Source organism: Serinus canaria, chromosome 6 (assembly GCF_022539315.1).
Source record: "Serinus canaria isolate serCan28SL12 chromosome 6, serCan2020, whole genome shotgun sequence".
NCBI lineage: Eukaryota > Metazoa > Chordata > Aves > Passeriformes > Fringillidae > Serinus > Serinus canaria.
In genome coordinates, this window is record NC_066320.1 from 34,894,996 (window position 1) to 34,909,237 (window position 14,242).

The following is a 14,242-nucleotide window of genomic DNA, read 5'->3' on the forward strand; positions in this document are numbered from 1 at the left end:
GCCTGTGCCGTGCCCAGCGAGTGCCCCATGAGTGCCCTGAACGCTTCACCCAGTGGGAGAGAGGACTTTCAGAGCCCCTCTGGGGACACAGCCCAGCACTGCTTCTGCTGCATCAGCCCCACACAGAACCTGTGGCTCCAAGCTCTGCACAGGTCAGCAGTAAATAGTGAGCAGTTTGTCCTGAGAAATGATGGTCCCACCAGGAGTGAGCTGATCCTCTTGTCTTGTGATCTTCATATTCCCTCACTTAGGAGAGGACATTTTATATAGGCAGTCATATGTTAAGGTCCCTTCCAAGCCAACCCATTCTGTGGTTCTCTGTCCTTGTAAAAGTGTTTGTCTGTAGCTCCCACGTGCAGATAGTGCACAGAAATAAATAGGTTGTGGAGAGATAGTATCTTACCCCAGAAGTTGTGCGAGAGAGATGGAACGGCTCGTATTAGCTGGTATTTATATTAAATACATTTAGTTATTAGAAAAATTTGCTCACTGAATAAAATATGGCTTGACCTTTGGATTGTTTCTTCCCAAGAAATGTGACAGTGTCCCTCCTTCTCCCCCATTCAGCCTGCTTGGCAGAGCTGCACGGTTTTTGTTTTGTTTTGTTATGTTATTGTTGTGTTTAAAAAAACCCAGAACCCTCAAGGCCCTCTTTTCAGCAGTGTCAAGTTAGGATGAATTGGCCAGGGAGGCATGTTTATAGACTGTGTGAAGAACTTTGTCTTTGTGTGGGAATGCTGGTGACACTGGTATGGCTTGCCTGAATGAACTGCGATGACGCGGCTAATAAGGTGTCCTGCTGAGCCTCGCCGCAGCCGTTCTCAGACCTCCCACCTAATGCCATTCAGCTCCAGCTCAGTGTAGCTAATTTTTCCCATTCCCTCAATTCTTTAGGCCTCCTTACAAACAGAAAAGTCAACTTTCACACCGAGGAGAAGATAAGTGCTTTAGGAAATAATCGTGTAAACAGAATGTTACCTTCTGACCTGATGCTGATACCTTGCTCTGGGACAAAACCCAGCTGGCTATTGCATTCGACATGGCTATTAAAGGAATAATGCTGCTGATCCTCCTTACAAAGTGCCCTGAGAAATGGTTTAGCCAAATCACAGTGCCTCTTGTCACACTGAATCATGTTCAGCTGCTCTCTTCCATGACCAGATTGCTGATATTTAACTGCTTCCTTGTCTTCTCCATTCTGTGAAGGGGGGACGTATAGGAGAGGGAAAATATGAAAGCAAGGGAAAGCTGATTCTCTAATTTTCTGGCTGAATTTCAGTGCTTTGAAGTATGTATACAGGGCCCCATACGGCATTTATAAAAAGAGGTGCATTTCATCAAGTAACTTTATTTTTAGCTACTACAAGGAGTACTTTAAAACATATTGCAAAAGGATTTCAGGGATTCTAATAACACAGAATTGTTCACTTTAGGACTACACTGAACCCTGCTGTGTGTGGCAACTGAAATTAATAAATAGGCCCAGATTTCAAGTAGTATTGAGAAGATGAACCACTCTCTCTTCCTTCTTTTAGTCTTGGTCGGGATCTGACATTTCCTAAGTGGCTTTGAGAAAACTTTGCCTTCACAGTCAGCATAGCTGGCACTGCCACCCAAGCTGAGAGGTCTGTCCTTATGGCAGAGGAATTCGGGACAGCCAGGCTGCCAGAGCAGCTCCTGAGCACAGGCTCCTGCCATGGCATTTGAGTGACCTCTCCCTCGAGCCCCGCTCCCATCCCAGGCAGGCTGGTCAGCCCAGGCTGAAGCTGCTCAGCAACACAGCTTAGGGAGGTCAGAGGTTCCTCATAATTCACCTGATGCCCCCAGAATAACAGATGGTTTTGTCACAGGACAGTGTGTCAGGGTCTGCCAGGCCAAAGGCTCTGCTGAGGGAACGAGGTTTGCTCAAAGCCTGACTGACACAGCAGAGCATGGATGTCTCCAGTGCAACACAGGAGCTTCTTTCTGGGCCTGTGTAGCTCTTGCTGATACCCAGAGTGAGCCAAATTGCAGTTATTAGACCAAAATAAGAATTTTATGTATTTATTTTGCAACAAAGAAATTGTAATTTAGTGTTAATTTACAGTGACAGTCAAGTTTACTCCTTAAAAAAAAAGTACAGATCGTGTATTTAACTCATCAAAACATTTCAGCATGGGGATAAATTGGACTGTAAGCTCCACTTGAAAGTAACAATTGCTTGAATGTTTCCTTCTCTTACTCCCCTGTCATGGCTAAAATGGTCTTTGGCTCATTCATTCGACTTACGACTTTTCAAAATAAAACAAGATGTGAAGACAAGCAGACACTAACCCATTCAGTGAAAAGAGATGTGTCAGAAGCCACTTGGGGCATCATTCTGGAGAAGTAACATTTGGACTCTTACTTTAATCTATCATGAGACGCTCTTTCTAAAATGTCCAACAAGACAAGCTACTAGGGGAGAAAGTGGACAAAATTATCAGTTGTAGAGCTGACAATGGTTTGTATGGAAATCACATTTAAATCAGGTAATGTGCAGGACTACGAAATGGCTGAGTTTTCATCACTTGATCAGAAGCAGACTAACTAGCTCGTTCAGTCATCACTTTGGAGACATTTTCACAGGCTATTTTTTGAATAGTCTCTTTATTTGGAAAATCTGTCTTTGAATTATGCAATCACAGGCATGGTTCTCATAATCCAAATTTGTTTGAAGAGGCCTTCGGTGGACCTTGATGTCATTCCTGCAATATCTGTCATTCCTCTGTCAGCAGTAAATGGCAATGAGCAGAGTCAAAGCTGATCCTTGAATCAGGACAGTTGGCAAAGCAAAGTCTTGTTCTGATGTGTAAGTTACGGATGTGATTTTGCAATGATAGTGTTAGCAAACTGTGGCAATGTAAATGGTTTAACTTTTAGCAAACTGTTGCATGTAAATGGTTTAAGTTCTCATATTCCTTCAATTTTCCACGAGGGCACTAATCAAACTAATGTTTTGTGCTGGTCAGGAGTGACAGGTTTTTCTCAGGGCTCGCTGGGAGCTGACAGTGGGCAGTATTTATTAACAGTGCCTGCAATAATCTGTCAGCTAAATGGAGGATTGGAGATTTTCATAGCGGAAACAGATAAGTCTTTGCAAGAGATTTTCCTCAAATGATCAGTGTCTTAGGCCCAGTGCACATAATTTTTTCCATAGAATAATATTCCTTATGTAATAGATTACTGTTGACAAAAACTGTGAGATGTTTTTTCAGAGGCGAAGCAGTATCTCATTACAGATCCAATGTTACATCTTTCCTTGTAGCTTTGAGAATAAAGGGGTGCAATGCATTAGAACTTGAAAAGCCATCTGAAACAATTGCCTCCTCCTGGGGCAGCAGTGCCTCCTGACCTGCCCTGCTGGGTAGTGCTTCACCTGTCCGTGTGGGCCCTGCCCAGGCTCACCTGGAGTTTCTGACAGTATTCCCAGAATGTTCAGGGAATACTGACAGGGCATTGCCTGCATTCCTTCCTTAGTTCTCTCCTCTTGCACACCCAGGGGGGTTCTCTGCATTTGTCTGTGTAAATTCTTGGTGGCTGTGGCAGTTGAGTTCTGGGTGTTTCATGCCTTCCTCAGCCACTGACAGGAGATGAATTATATTGATTCCTGCTTTGAAAATAAGCGTGACTTGGTGGATTTCTAAATGCCAAGATCTCTAGAAGCTGTAAAATTGTGTATTGTTGAGAGTACCTTACAACTGTTGCTAATAATAGATTAACTAATAATATGACAGTTTTTAATAATACAAGATTCGAAAGATGGATAATAATGCCATATCCCCCTGGGTAGGACTGAGCAAGGGCTTGAGGAAAAGTCAATCAGCTGGAGCAGTTACTTGTTAGGTGTTAGCTACAGCCTCAGCAAAAATCTGCTGTGAACAGCACAGAGAGCTGTCTTGTAGCTGCTCTGGGAACCTCGGGGATGCTGTCTGTCACATGGGATGATTGACATCTAGCCCAACCATGTCACTTCTTGTGTGGTTCACAAAGTACCCCAAAACACGGGTGACATTGCTGACATATCAGTAAACTCAAATGTACTCTGAACTCACTGCTAATTCAGCTTTCCTAATTCTTACCTGCCCAGACCAAAGCTATATCCTTCAACTTTCCAAGGTGTGAACGATCTCCATGATACCCTCAAGATTTCCATGGTCCCCAAATGCCACTTCTGCAAGATTTGTATGAACTGTTGCTTTCCCCAGCTTGCTCTGTCAGCCAGGCATGGGAAATTAGATGCACTGTTGTACAGGGGCTGGAGATAAAATTGCCTAAGCAAAGAAAATCAACTGAAAAATATGGTTAATATGTTGGTCCAGTATAAACTGGTAGTTTTGATGGTTTCAATAATTATTTCTGAGACTGTGCTAAAGGATAACATGTGTGTCTTTGTATATTCTTGCATGTTTGTAAAGCCAAGTGACAGGTTTGTTCTGTTTTCATTTTTTTCCAGAATTATTGATCAGCGATTTGAGAAAGTTTCATATTTTGTCTTTGGAGATTTCAACTTCAGACTGGATGCCAAAGCAGTAGTAGAGGTAGGACTTCTCTTTTTCTTCTGTTGTAGGCCCTACCAGGTTTGATTTTTTTTTTTTTTTCCTGTAGAAAACCTAAAAGTGACTTGACAAAATAATGTTAATATTGACATCAGACTTGCCCAAGACTGCTTCTAACAAGAACATCCAACAAGTAACTAACATTGTGTGGTTGTGGCTTTTGCCATCTCCTTATAGCTCACAGTGAATCAGAATAATTGCCTGCAAACAGAGGAGGTGCTGCATTACCTCCCTACTCTGAGGAAAAACAAGAGGCATTTCCTCAGTGTCTGTGGTAGAACTCCACACTTTGAAAGTACAGGCAGTCATCAGTACAGACCTTTGTGCCTGTAGCACCTTGATGTGGAAGGGTGACTAGGAGATTTGCTTAAAGCCAAAATAATGTACTAAACCTTTTTCATTACAAGTTGAGATAACCTTGACCTGAATGCTGAAGCTCCAGGTAAGGTGGTGTCAGAAATAATACCCAGATTAAAATGGATATTTAATCTTATGGTTTTCACACCTCAGTTCTCTGAGGTACTGCAATGTCTTTTTGGTGTCCTTGAGGGTAGGCATGTATCTTTTGAGCCAAAAGTTTTTCTTTTGTAAATCTAACTGTGAGAAATGTCCTGTGTGCCAAAGGCTGGCATCCCCCCATTCAGGTGCAGTGCTGTTCTCCTTCCTTACATGATCAGTAGTCCATCCATTGAAGAACTGGAGTTTGATGTTACAACATTTCATATGGAACTAATAACTTCTTGTTGGAATCCTTTCTGTAGTGCAGTCAGTCAGCCAAGAAGCTTAAAGCATAGTTGAAAGGAAAGGCAAGTCACTAATTCAGAATATGCATCTTCATACTGCATGTGTTAAGGGTAAAACCTGCTCTGCTACCCTGTGGCTGCCATAGTTACCACCAGTGTTCAGAGATCACTTTGATGGTGATCACTTGAAAGAACTGTTGTGCTTTTTCTCTTCACCAGTGTGTGATGGTATTACTGAGGATGCTGCTGTCTGAGAGCCCCTGTCAGTCACACCTCAGCAGAGTTACCTCCTGCACTCAGTACTGATGAAGGCTGCTCCAAGCTTTTCCTGACTCACATACTGCCAGCAGTCTGCAGGACTGAAACTGCAGAGGGTGTTTGCTTTAGCACCAATAGATTAAGATTTCTGTGTTTATATCTGTCTGTTTCAAAATAATACCCATCAAACAAAATAGTATCACTAACCCCACATGATGGAAACTGAGTGAGCTGCAGAGCAAGTAGGGTGAGCCCAGAGGTTTCTGAGCCTGACACAGAACTCTGCATCTTGGGAGTGTTTTAACCCTACTGGTTTATGTTGCTGCATGTGAGGACAAAAGGTGTAATTGGAAGATGAATCTAATTAATTTTCTCATTCTTCCTACCTAAGATGCAAGCCTGTGTGAGTCTACAAAGCACTAGAATAACACAGATTTTCTATTGGTTTTTTTGGAGAAGTAGCATAGCCCAGTAATCAGAACTTCACCCAGCTACTCTGCAATGTTAATATAAGCATAATTGAAGCTGATTCAGAAACTTCCAGTTTATACATGGACAGCTATAGTCACAGTAAGTTTATTTTGTAGTGTTTTTACTTGGTGTAGTTTATAAATCTGTATGTCAGCAGACCCCAGAGCTGTAAGAAGCAGTTGTCTGATGTGTCTGGGACTGCCTCTAGGCAGCAGGACAGTCCTGAGGGAGGTAATAGTCAGAGTACAGCACAGGCAGTAAGGGCTGGCTCCTAGGTGACAGATCATTCCTAAAGTGTAATTTGGAAGGACACAGCTATAGGCCACCTCTAGAGGGAATTGTACTAGGTAGGACTAGGTGGTCTGATTGTGTTTAAGATCAGGCCCAAATCACCTCAGGAAGCATCTAGTGAAGGGTGTGACTCAAAGGTGCCTGTACAGCTGGCAGTGGCAGAGCAGGAACAAGAGCAGGCAGAGGTGCTTCTGTCCCAGACGCTCAGTGCCAGCCCCAGGGTGAGCCTGTGCTCAGCTGGGAACTCCCACTCCAAAGGCTGTCCCAGTCCCTTCTGGTACTTAACCGTGTGCCCATGCAAATGGATATTAACCACTCTTTGGACTATTCAGCAGTGGAGTTAATACTGGGAATTGTAAGGGTTAATCCATTGACCTGTCATCTTTGTGTATGTACATTTCTAAATTTATCTCTGCTTTTCTTGCTGACCTTTTGAATTCCCTCTTGAGACCACAGCTGCTGAACACTTGAACACTGACATGATACAAGCAATACTTGTGTAAATGCAGACTGTGCTTACATCAAACATAAAGAATAAAGTGTGTTTGTAAATAACTTCCCAATTAAGCCATTTAAAGGGAGAATCTGAGAGCTGTTCAAAATGTAGAGTCCAGACCCTGATGTGCAGTGTCCTAAATCAGATGCAAAAAATGTGGTGCATATTAATTCATAATTAATAGACTATAAATCATTAATATGTAATTTATTGAACACTTATGGGAGCCTTTATTTAAAGTCACATTGATTTCCTTGCTAGGAAAATCTCCTTTCGTGTTGTTGGAGTCATGCAGGGGGAGGTTGTTACTGGCACATGGGCAATGCCAGGTTGCTGAGGCAGCACCAGTGAATTTTCCAGCTGTGCTTGCTGGTCAGTTCCTGACCTGCCTGGGCAGCATCTCTGGGGCCAGGTCCCAGCACATCCCCCTGGGACTGTGCAGCCAAGCAGGGGGCCAGTCTTGCTTTGGGGAGGGTGAATGCCAGTGCTTTACCACTGTAGAACATCCAGAAAATGTTCCATTAGAGTCCAGCCTTTTGAAGGACACCACCCTGCTCCAGGCAGCAAAAATAATCCTTGTAGTTACAAAATGTGTTTAGTAAGGCAGTAACTGCAGAAGAAAGCTCTACATTTCCTTGGTTTTGGTCACTCTAAGATGTACTATAAGGCCTAAATCTTCTGTCTGACAGCTTGGCACCCAGGTAACTTCACTTAATCTTGTATTGTCAAAGGTGGCTGAGGATTTACTGCTGTTTAAATTCAAAGTTTTGCCTACTGATTTTTGTTTTGTTTTGTTTTTTTTTCAATGCTAGACTTTTTTGGGTGTTACAGCATTCTGATTATTTGCCCACTGCTTTCAGATACCTTCCAGCATCTCTATTCCCAGCACATATGGAAGTGTTTGCAACATATTAAAAATGATGCAAACTTTTATATTAGTTCAGCTATGAATTCTAGTCTATACCTATAGCTCCTCTGCAGTATCTCTAGTACCAGTATTGTCACAGCATTTCACAGAAATGTGAATTTGTGATGTTCTTCGTGTAGAAGACAGCTTTCCTATAATTTTTTCAAAAGTTCTGATCTCCCCTCTCCAAGCTAACACAGATCACTGTAATCTTTGCACTTACCAGAAGTGCACTGCAGTTTTGTTATTGCATGTGTGAGAAATGTACTTTTTCTCTTTCTGGAAAATTATCTTCTAAAATTCAGTAGAAAAAAGATTTGATGAGGTGACTTCAAAGAAATCTGCAGTGGCAGTGAGACATACTGTTGGCTGAACTTGAAGAATATTCTAAAAATTAATAATTATTATGACTTAGTGTTTTGGTTCTTTTAAAGGTAATACATTACATGCTTGAAAGTTCTGAAATAAACAACTTGGCTGTCACTTGAATAAAACCAGGATACTGAAATCTCTGAACTTGTTAAGACTAAGAAGAGAAGGTTGTGGGGAGATGAATGAGGGGCTTTATTACCAAGAAATAGAGGAGGAGGTCAGGTTATTTTTGTTTGAGGTGAGAAATTAGAGCAATGAAGTGACTGTGAGTGACCACATGGGAGGAGTAAGTTAATTCTCTCTGCTGTGGTGGCTGCTGCAGAGCTTGTGGGGTTTCATGCTGCAATGGGCCCAAGGCCATTCTCCACTGTTACCTCTTTTTTTAATTAAAAGCTTGCTAGCATCTGTAATTTTCTGTACACTCCAGAAACACTTGCTGTCATAGGTGTGAGAGCAGAATTGGTCCTGTGTCTCTCTGTGTGGCTCCTGGTTCCTGGAGCTGTGGCAGAGCAGGGGGAGGGCTGTGACCGCTCCCATTCCCACGCACGGGCTGGCACCCGGGGCTGGCACCTGGGGCTGCCACATGCAGGGTGCCCTTCCCTCTTCTTTGCTAGAGAAGGTGCTAAATAGAGAGAGATTTCCCATTCCAGCTGGCCCAGGCACTGTGCTGGAACTTGGAGCTGCTTCTCCCCTGTACCCTGCCCCAGCCCAAAGCATCTCTGCTCCCAGCTGTGGCTGGGCTTGTCCAGAGGAGTATTTCTCCTTCTGTCTGTGAGCCAGTTTACCACTCTTGCTCTGTTTTAGTCTCCTTTCAAGTGTTTTAGGTGGGTCTAGACCAAGGAAGAGTATTTCCAATGTGTATTAATCTCTGAGAATTACTTTATTTTAATATTTAAAGCAATTATTCATTGAATCTCCATACTAGAAGTCTTTCTCGTACAATGCGTCCATTTCAGGAAGGTGTAAACAGGCTTAAGAAACTGAGCTTATTTTGACTGTTTGGGAGTAAAACCTTCTTTCTGAGACTGCTGATTCAGGAGTCTCTTAGAAAAGTACCTTGTAGTTCCAAGAAAAAAAATTATAAGTGTGTCCTTCTCAGACCCACGAATGGCAGCTCAGTAACGAGTTCAGTTTGTCAGGCTTTAAGAGAAAGTCACATTAATCACAAAATCCATTTGCTCAAGGTAAACCATAGCCTTGCCTTGTATCAAGGAAAAAACAGGGAAAAAACTTTTTTTTTCATTACTAAGCCTTGTTAGGGTTGGTGGCAGCTTGGTAAGCTGGGGAGGGAATAAGTGTATCATATATGAAAATTTATAAAGGTAGCAACAGAAGTGGTGTTTCAGGATTCCATACATTTTGGCCTACAAAAAGCTTTCAAGCTCTACCTGCAGAAAAAAAAAAGTGATGTCCTCATTTTAAAACTCAAAATTAACCTTGTCCACCCACTCTGGGTGCTCCATGGGTTGCAGTCAACCAGAATATTTCCTTTCTAGACTTCTGCCAAGCAGCCCTTTGATAAGTCAGGACTGGAATTGCTGATTAAATGTTTTTTTAAAGATAATAACTGCTGATAAGAATTTACATGTCTGACTCCATCATTCACTTGCACTGTGCCTCTCTGCCACCTCTGACCATGTGATTTTATATTATCTGATAAAACAGGAACGACTGCATTCTGGCATGACTTTTTAGCTGCCACTGTATTGCTGATGCTGCAGTGAATCACATAATTTCCATTTGATCACACTGTCTTGGCACAATGTGGTCTTTCATTCTGAGCAAGCCAGTGGGGGCATGGTATCCCTTTATCCAGCATGGTCGTGCCAGCAGAACTTGGAGGAGCACTCCTGGCACTGCCACAGTGTGTGCCTGCAACACGGGGACCTCTTCCTCTGAGACATCACTCGCTCTCTTTTGAGCAAACATCTCTTGTTCAAAATAAAAGGTGACTAACAGCTTTTCACATCTGAATAATTGATTCAGATCTTACTCAAATCTGAAGAAATATTTTAAGTTGAAGGTGTTTCATCCCATGTATTGGACACTAACAAGGATCCTTGCAAACTCCAGCCAACAAATGATCCATTAGTAATTGTCATGAAAAAGATTAATAGTTAATTAGACTATTATCACTGATTTGAAAAGCTGATTCAAGTGAGGTAGTCAGGTGATGGATGGATGTGGAGACTTAATTATCTCCTCCTTGGTAAGATGTGCTTCCCTGGACAGAAACAGGTCACCTGTCAGGATGAGGCTCTTGCTCTCCTGGTGTATTCAGGAGACACCACCAACTACCTGGCTGTCTTGTCAGGTGCAAATATTTGTTGTGTGTGTATATGTTTTTTAATCTATGTAATATTTGCAGAAGATGTTTTGAATGCATCAGGAAAAGGGCATGAAAGAATTGCACAGTCTTGTTACAAAGACAGCAATTTATTTTTTTTTAATTCTGACTAATTTTGCTTTGAGAAACCAGTAAAGTTCATTTGCATTAAAAATACTGACATGGCATATAAAGCAAGTGTTTGTAGTTGTGGGCATAGTCAGTTGTGCCTCCCTATTCCAAACCAAACCAGGCTTACCTTTCCTGGGCAGTGATGAAGTGCAGGTGCCCACATATCCATGTGGGATATCAGGTGCAACCACTGAGTTCATGGCCAGGTGCTGAGCTCCAGGAGGTCCTGCTCCATAGTGGCTGGTATTTTAAAACTAACAGGGTTCCCTTCCTCATGCACTAATGTGATACTAAACCATTGTTGTAAGAGAGAAAACACCTTGCTTTATTTCTGAGATAAACCAGCACATCATGGAATAAATCAATAGCTTACAATTTTCAGATCACATTTTCATTCCAGTTAGGAAAGCATGTGAAATCCTGAATTGGTTTTATAATCTCAAACAGTTTGCTCTAAATACCTTCCTCTCATAAAGATTTTAGCATTTTTTACAAGCTCAAATGTTTCTAGGAAATGCTGGAAACAGCATCCTTTGTAAAAGGAAAGTGTAATAAACATTTGTTAAATTAAAATGCATACAACTTCAGTTCTAATAAGGATAGCTTTATTAATGTAGGTAAATTGCAGCAACACATCTGAGGCACCTGCTAAATGTTCATTATAAATTACTCTCATAGACATTGTGATGAGTTTTATATTGTAGCCAGACTTGAAAAGCATGCAGATTACTTCCCTGAGGGACTGGATATATTTACTTAACAGGGTAGTTAATTGCAATTATTTATTTTCCAGTGATTGCAAATGGCCTCTGCGTTAAAGGTACATGTGGCTACTAGGAATTATTCAATTACCTCTCTTCTTAGTAGTCTAAGGCAAACCCGAGCTCGGATTCCCAGAGGCCAGGCAGCAGTGTATTAACTCAATCTGCTCCGCAGCTTTCTGCTGGGGCCAAGCTCTGTAGCCGTGAGTCCTCTCAGCAGAGCAAGCTTGAGAAATGCTCATTACCCTGCAGCTGATTTTTTGACATCTTTCATTCCATACTGATGCTGCCACACGTATTGGCAAGATTCATAGGAGGTTAATTAAATCCATCTTCAAAACAACGAGGGGCCAATGAGCCATATCCCCGTTGCAACAGTAAATTAAATGATGCAATTGTTTCTACTTCCATCATAGATAAGGGGAGAGATGAGTGAATGGATTGTTCTCTGGCTGCCTCCTCCGGGGCCCCAGAGGGTCTCGGAGCATGTGGTCATAAACCTGCTTTTAATTTGTGGCTGCAGGAAGGGATGGCCCTGCTATCAGCCGGCAGAGGTTCCGCACGGCGTCATCCTCTGAGGGATGACACGGTAAAAACGGGGCCTCTTGGCAGCGGCGCCGAGCGGCTCCTCCAGCCTCAGATGCAAATTAACACAAACGCGGTGACAAAGCAGAACGGAAAAGATGATACGTTCATCAAACTTGGCACTGCCTGCTCCGTAATTAAAACGTACACAAATTAAATACAATTATCTCGTGCTTTCTGATAGGGCTGGGCGTCATTAAGCTAATGAATCCCGCGGTCTGTGCCGCGGCTGGCGCGGGGCGCGCTCGCTGCGGCGGCAGCTGTGCCCTCAGCTGGCAGGGACGGCGGGGACAGCAGCGCCCGCCCCGCGCCTGCCCTCCGGCACCGCCACCGGCACCTGCCGGCACGGCATCCTCGCACCGGGCCCGGGGACGGAGCTGGCAGGCTGCTGCGGGCGGGCCGCTGTCCCCGGGCCTGGGTGCCCGAGCTCCTGGCACCGGGACCTGCGGGCACCGGGAGCTGCGGGCACCGGGCAGCCTTCCCCGCAGTGCAGCTCGTGCGCGTGGGGAACGGGCCCAGCAGCGGCTCGCAGTTGGGGCGATCCTAGTGCCCAGCAGCGGCTCGCAGCTGGGGCGATCCTAGTGCCCATCAGCGGCTCGCAGCTGGGGCGATCCTAGTGCCCATCAGCGGCTCGCAGCTGGGGCGATCCTAGTGCCCATCAGCGGCTCGCAGCTGGGGCGATCCTAGTGCCCATCAGCGGCTCGCAGTTGGGGCGATCCTAGTGCCCAGCAGCGGCTCGCAGTTGGGGCGATCCTAGTGCCCATCAGCGGCTCGCAGTTGGGGCGATCCTAGTGCCCATCAGCGGCTCGCAGCTGGGGCGATCCTAGTGCCCAGCAGCGGCTCGCAGTTGGGGCGATTCTAGTGCCCAGCAGCGGCTCGCAGTTGGGGCGATCCTAGTGCCAGGTGCAGGCGGCCGCTGCAGCCTGCCCAGGTGTGACAGCGCTTGTCTGCGTGCAGGAGGCGGGCTGGGCTCTGTGGATGCGCGCTGAGATGTCTCTGTCGCTTTTTGGCGTGCCCGGGGTTTGCCCCTGTACCGTGGGGAGCGTTGGAGTCACAGTTTGGGAGCAGTTCATCCCGTGCTTACCTTCAAGCACCGGCAGCCAGCCCTTCTCAGGCAGGGCGAGGGGGTGCAGCAGCGACTGGGAATGGAAAAACGCACATATAACCAACCAGTATTAACAGCTGGACTTCAAAGGAGGTGTAGTCTGAATAATTTAGTGGAGTATTGCAATGCATCATGCAAATCTGTAATAAGTACTTTATAAAGCCACCTGTCAATAGTTTTTTTGTTTATTTCTAGACTAAAAACTTATCAGCTCAGATGGGGCAGAATATCACCTGGGAAGATGCTATAAAATCCCCCTTTTTAAGAATTATTTCATTTTAGAAGGAATAGATGTACCTGCAAAAAGTGCATTCTTTCTACATTTCAGTTTATTCCTGGGTGTTATTGCAGTACAAGTTTTTCACATATTTGTATGAATTGTGCACTAGGTATTTAGATCACACAATGATGATCTAAAGCAAAGGGTAGGGGAAACGAAAGGTTTACACTCTGCATATTTGCAGTGTAATAAAAGCCTCTGAATAACTATTTTCATTGCCATAAATGGAAGCCTAGAGGGAGTTTTTTTCCAAAAAATTACACTGTGTATTAAGGAACGATATTTTGCTTGCTTATCAGAAACAAAATTGGGTAGGAAGAATTTGGTAGCTATCTGAAAATCAAGGAACAGGATCATATTTACCTCTATCATCAGCAACTCCTGTTGTGATGGCAAATTTTATTCTTGAGTAGGAATCAGAAGTACAGTGAGAATCGATGAACTGAATGCACAAAATCTCTGGATGTGTGTGCAGCTATGTTAAAACATTTAAAAAATTCTTTATTTTACAAGAAAATAGTAAGTCTCAAAAGTTGTAGAAAAGAGCACTGAGAAACCAAGATGGATATTTTGTTAAAAAAAAACAACTTTATTTTTTCTTAGATTTGACCAGTGGTAAATGTGGTCAGCCTCAGGGAGAATGGACAGAGGTGATGCCTGAAGTGCATAAAGCTCATTTGTGGTAGGATATTGCATGGGCTGGGCAGCCAGTGATGGTGGTGAGAGACACCAGTTGCCATTGCATTGGATCATTTGGCTTGTAATTGAAATCTTGATCACATCTGTTTCCATCGCAGTGCAAGGCACCTTATCCAGGCTGTGATTGTCTGAAGGGTCCTGGCAGGTGGAGCCCTTCTGCTTCCAGCAGGGGTTTGTGCCTGTCCCAGTGGTGCAGACCCCCTGATGGACAGCACTGCTGTCCCTCCCAGAGGCACAGG

General features: G+C 43.9%; 1 protein-coding gene across 3 annotated transcripts in view; it reads left to right on the forward strand.

Annotated features, from left to right (window-relative positions):
* Positions 1 to 14,242, forward strand: part of INPP5A (inositol polyphosphate-5-phosphatase A) — a 182,218-nt gene that overhangs the window by 118,207 nt on the left and 49,769 nt on the right. For all 3 annotated transcript variants that reach the window (XM_050976241.1, XM_050976242.1, XM_050976243.1), the window contains exon 9: positions 4,475 to 4,559. In XM_050976241.1, coding sequence (XP_050832198.1) covers positions 4,475 to 4,559 — 85 coding nt within the window. The remainder of the gene's footprint in view (positions 1 to 4,474; positions 4,560 to 14,242) is intronic.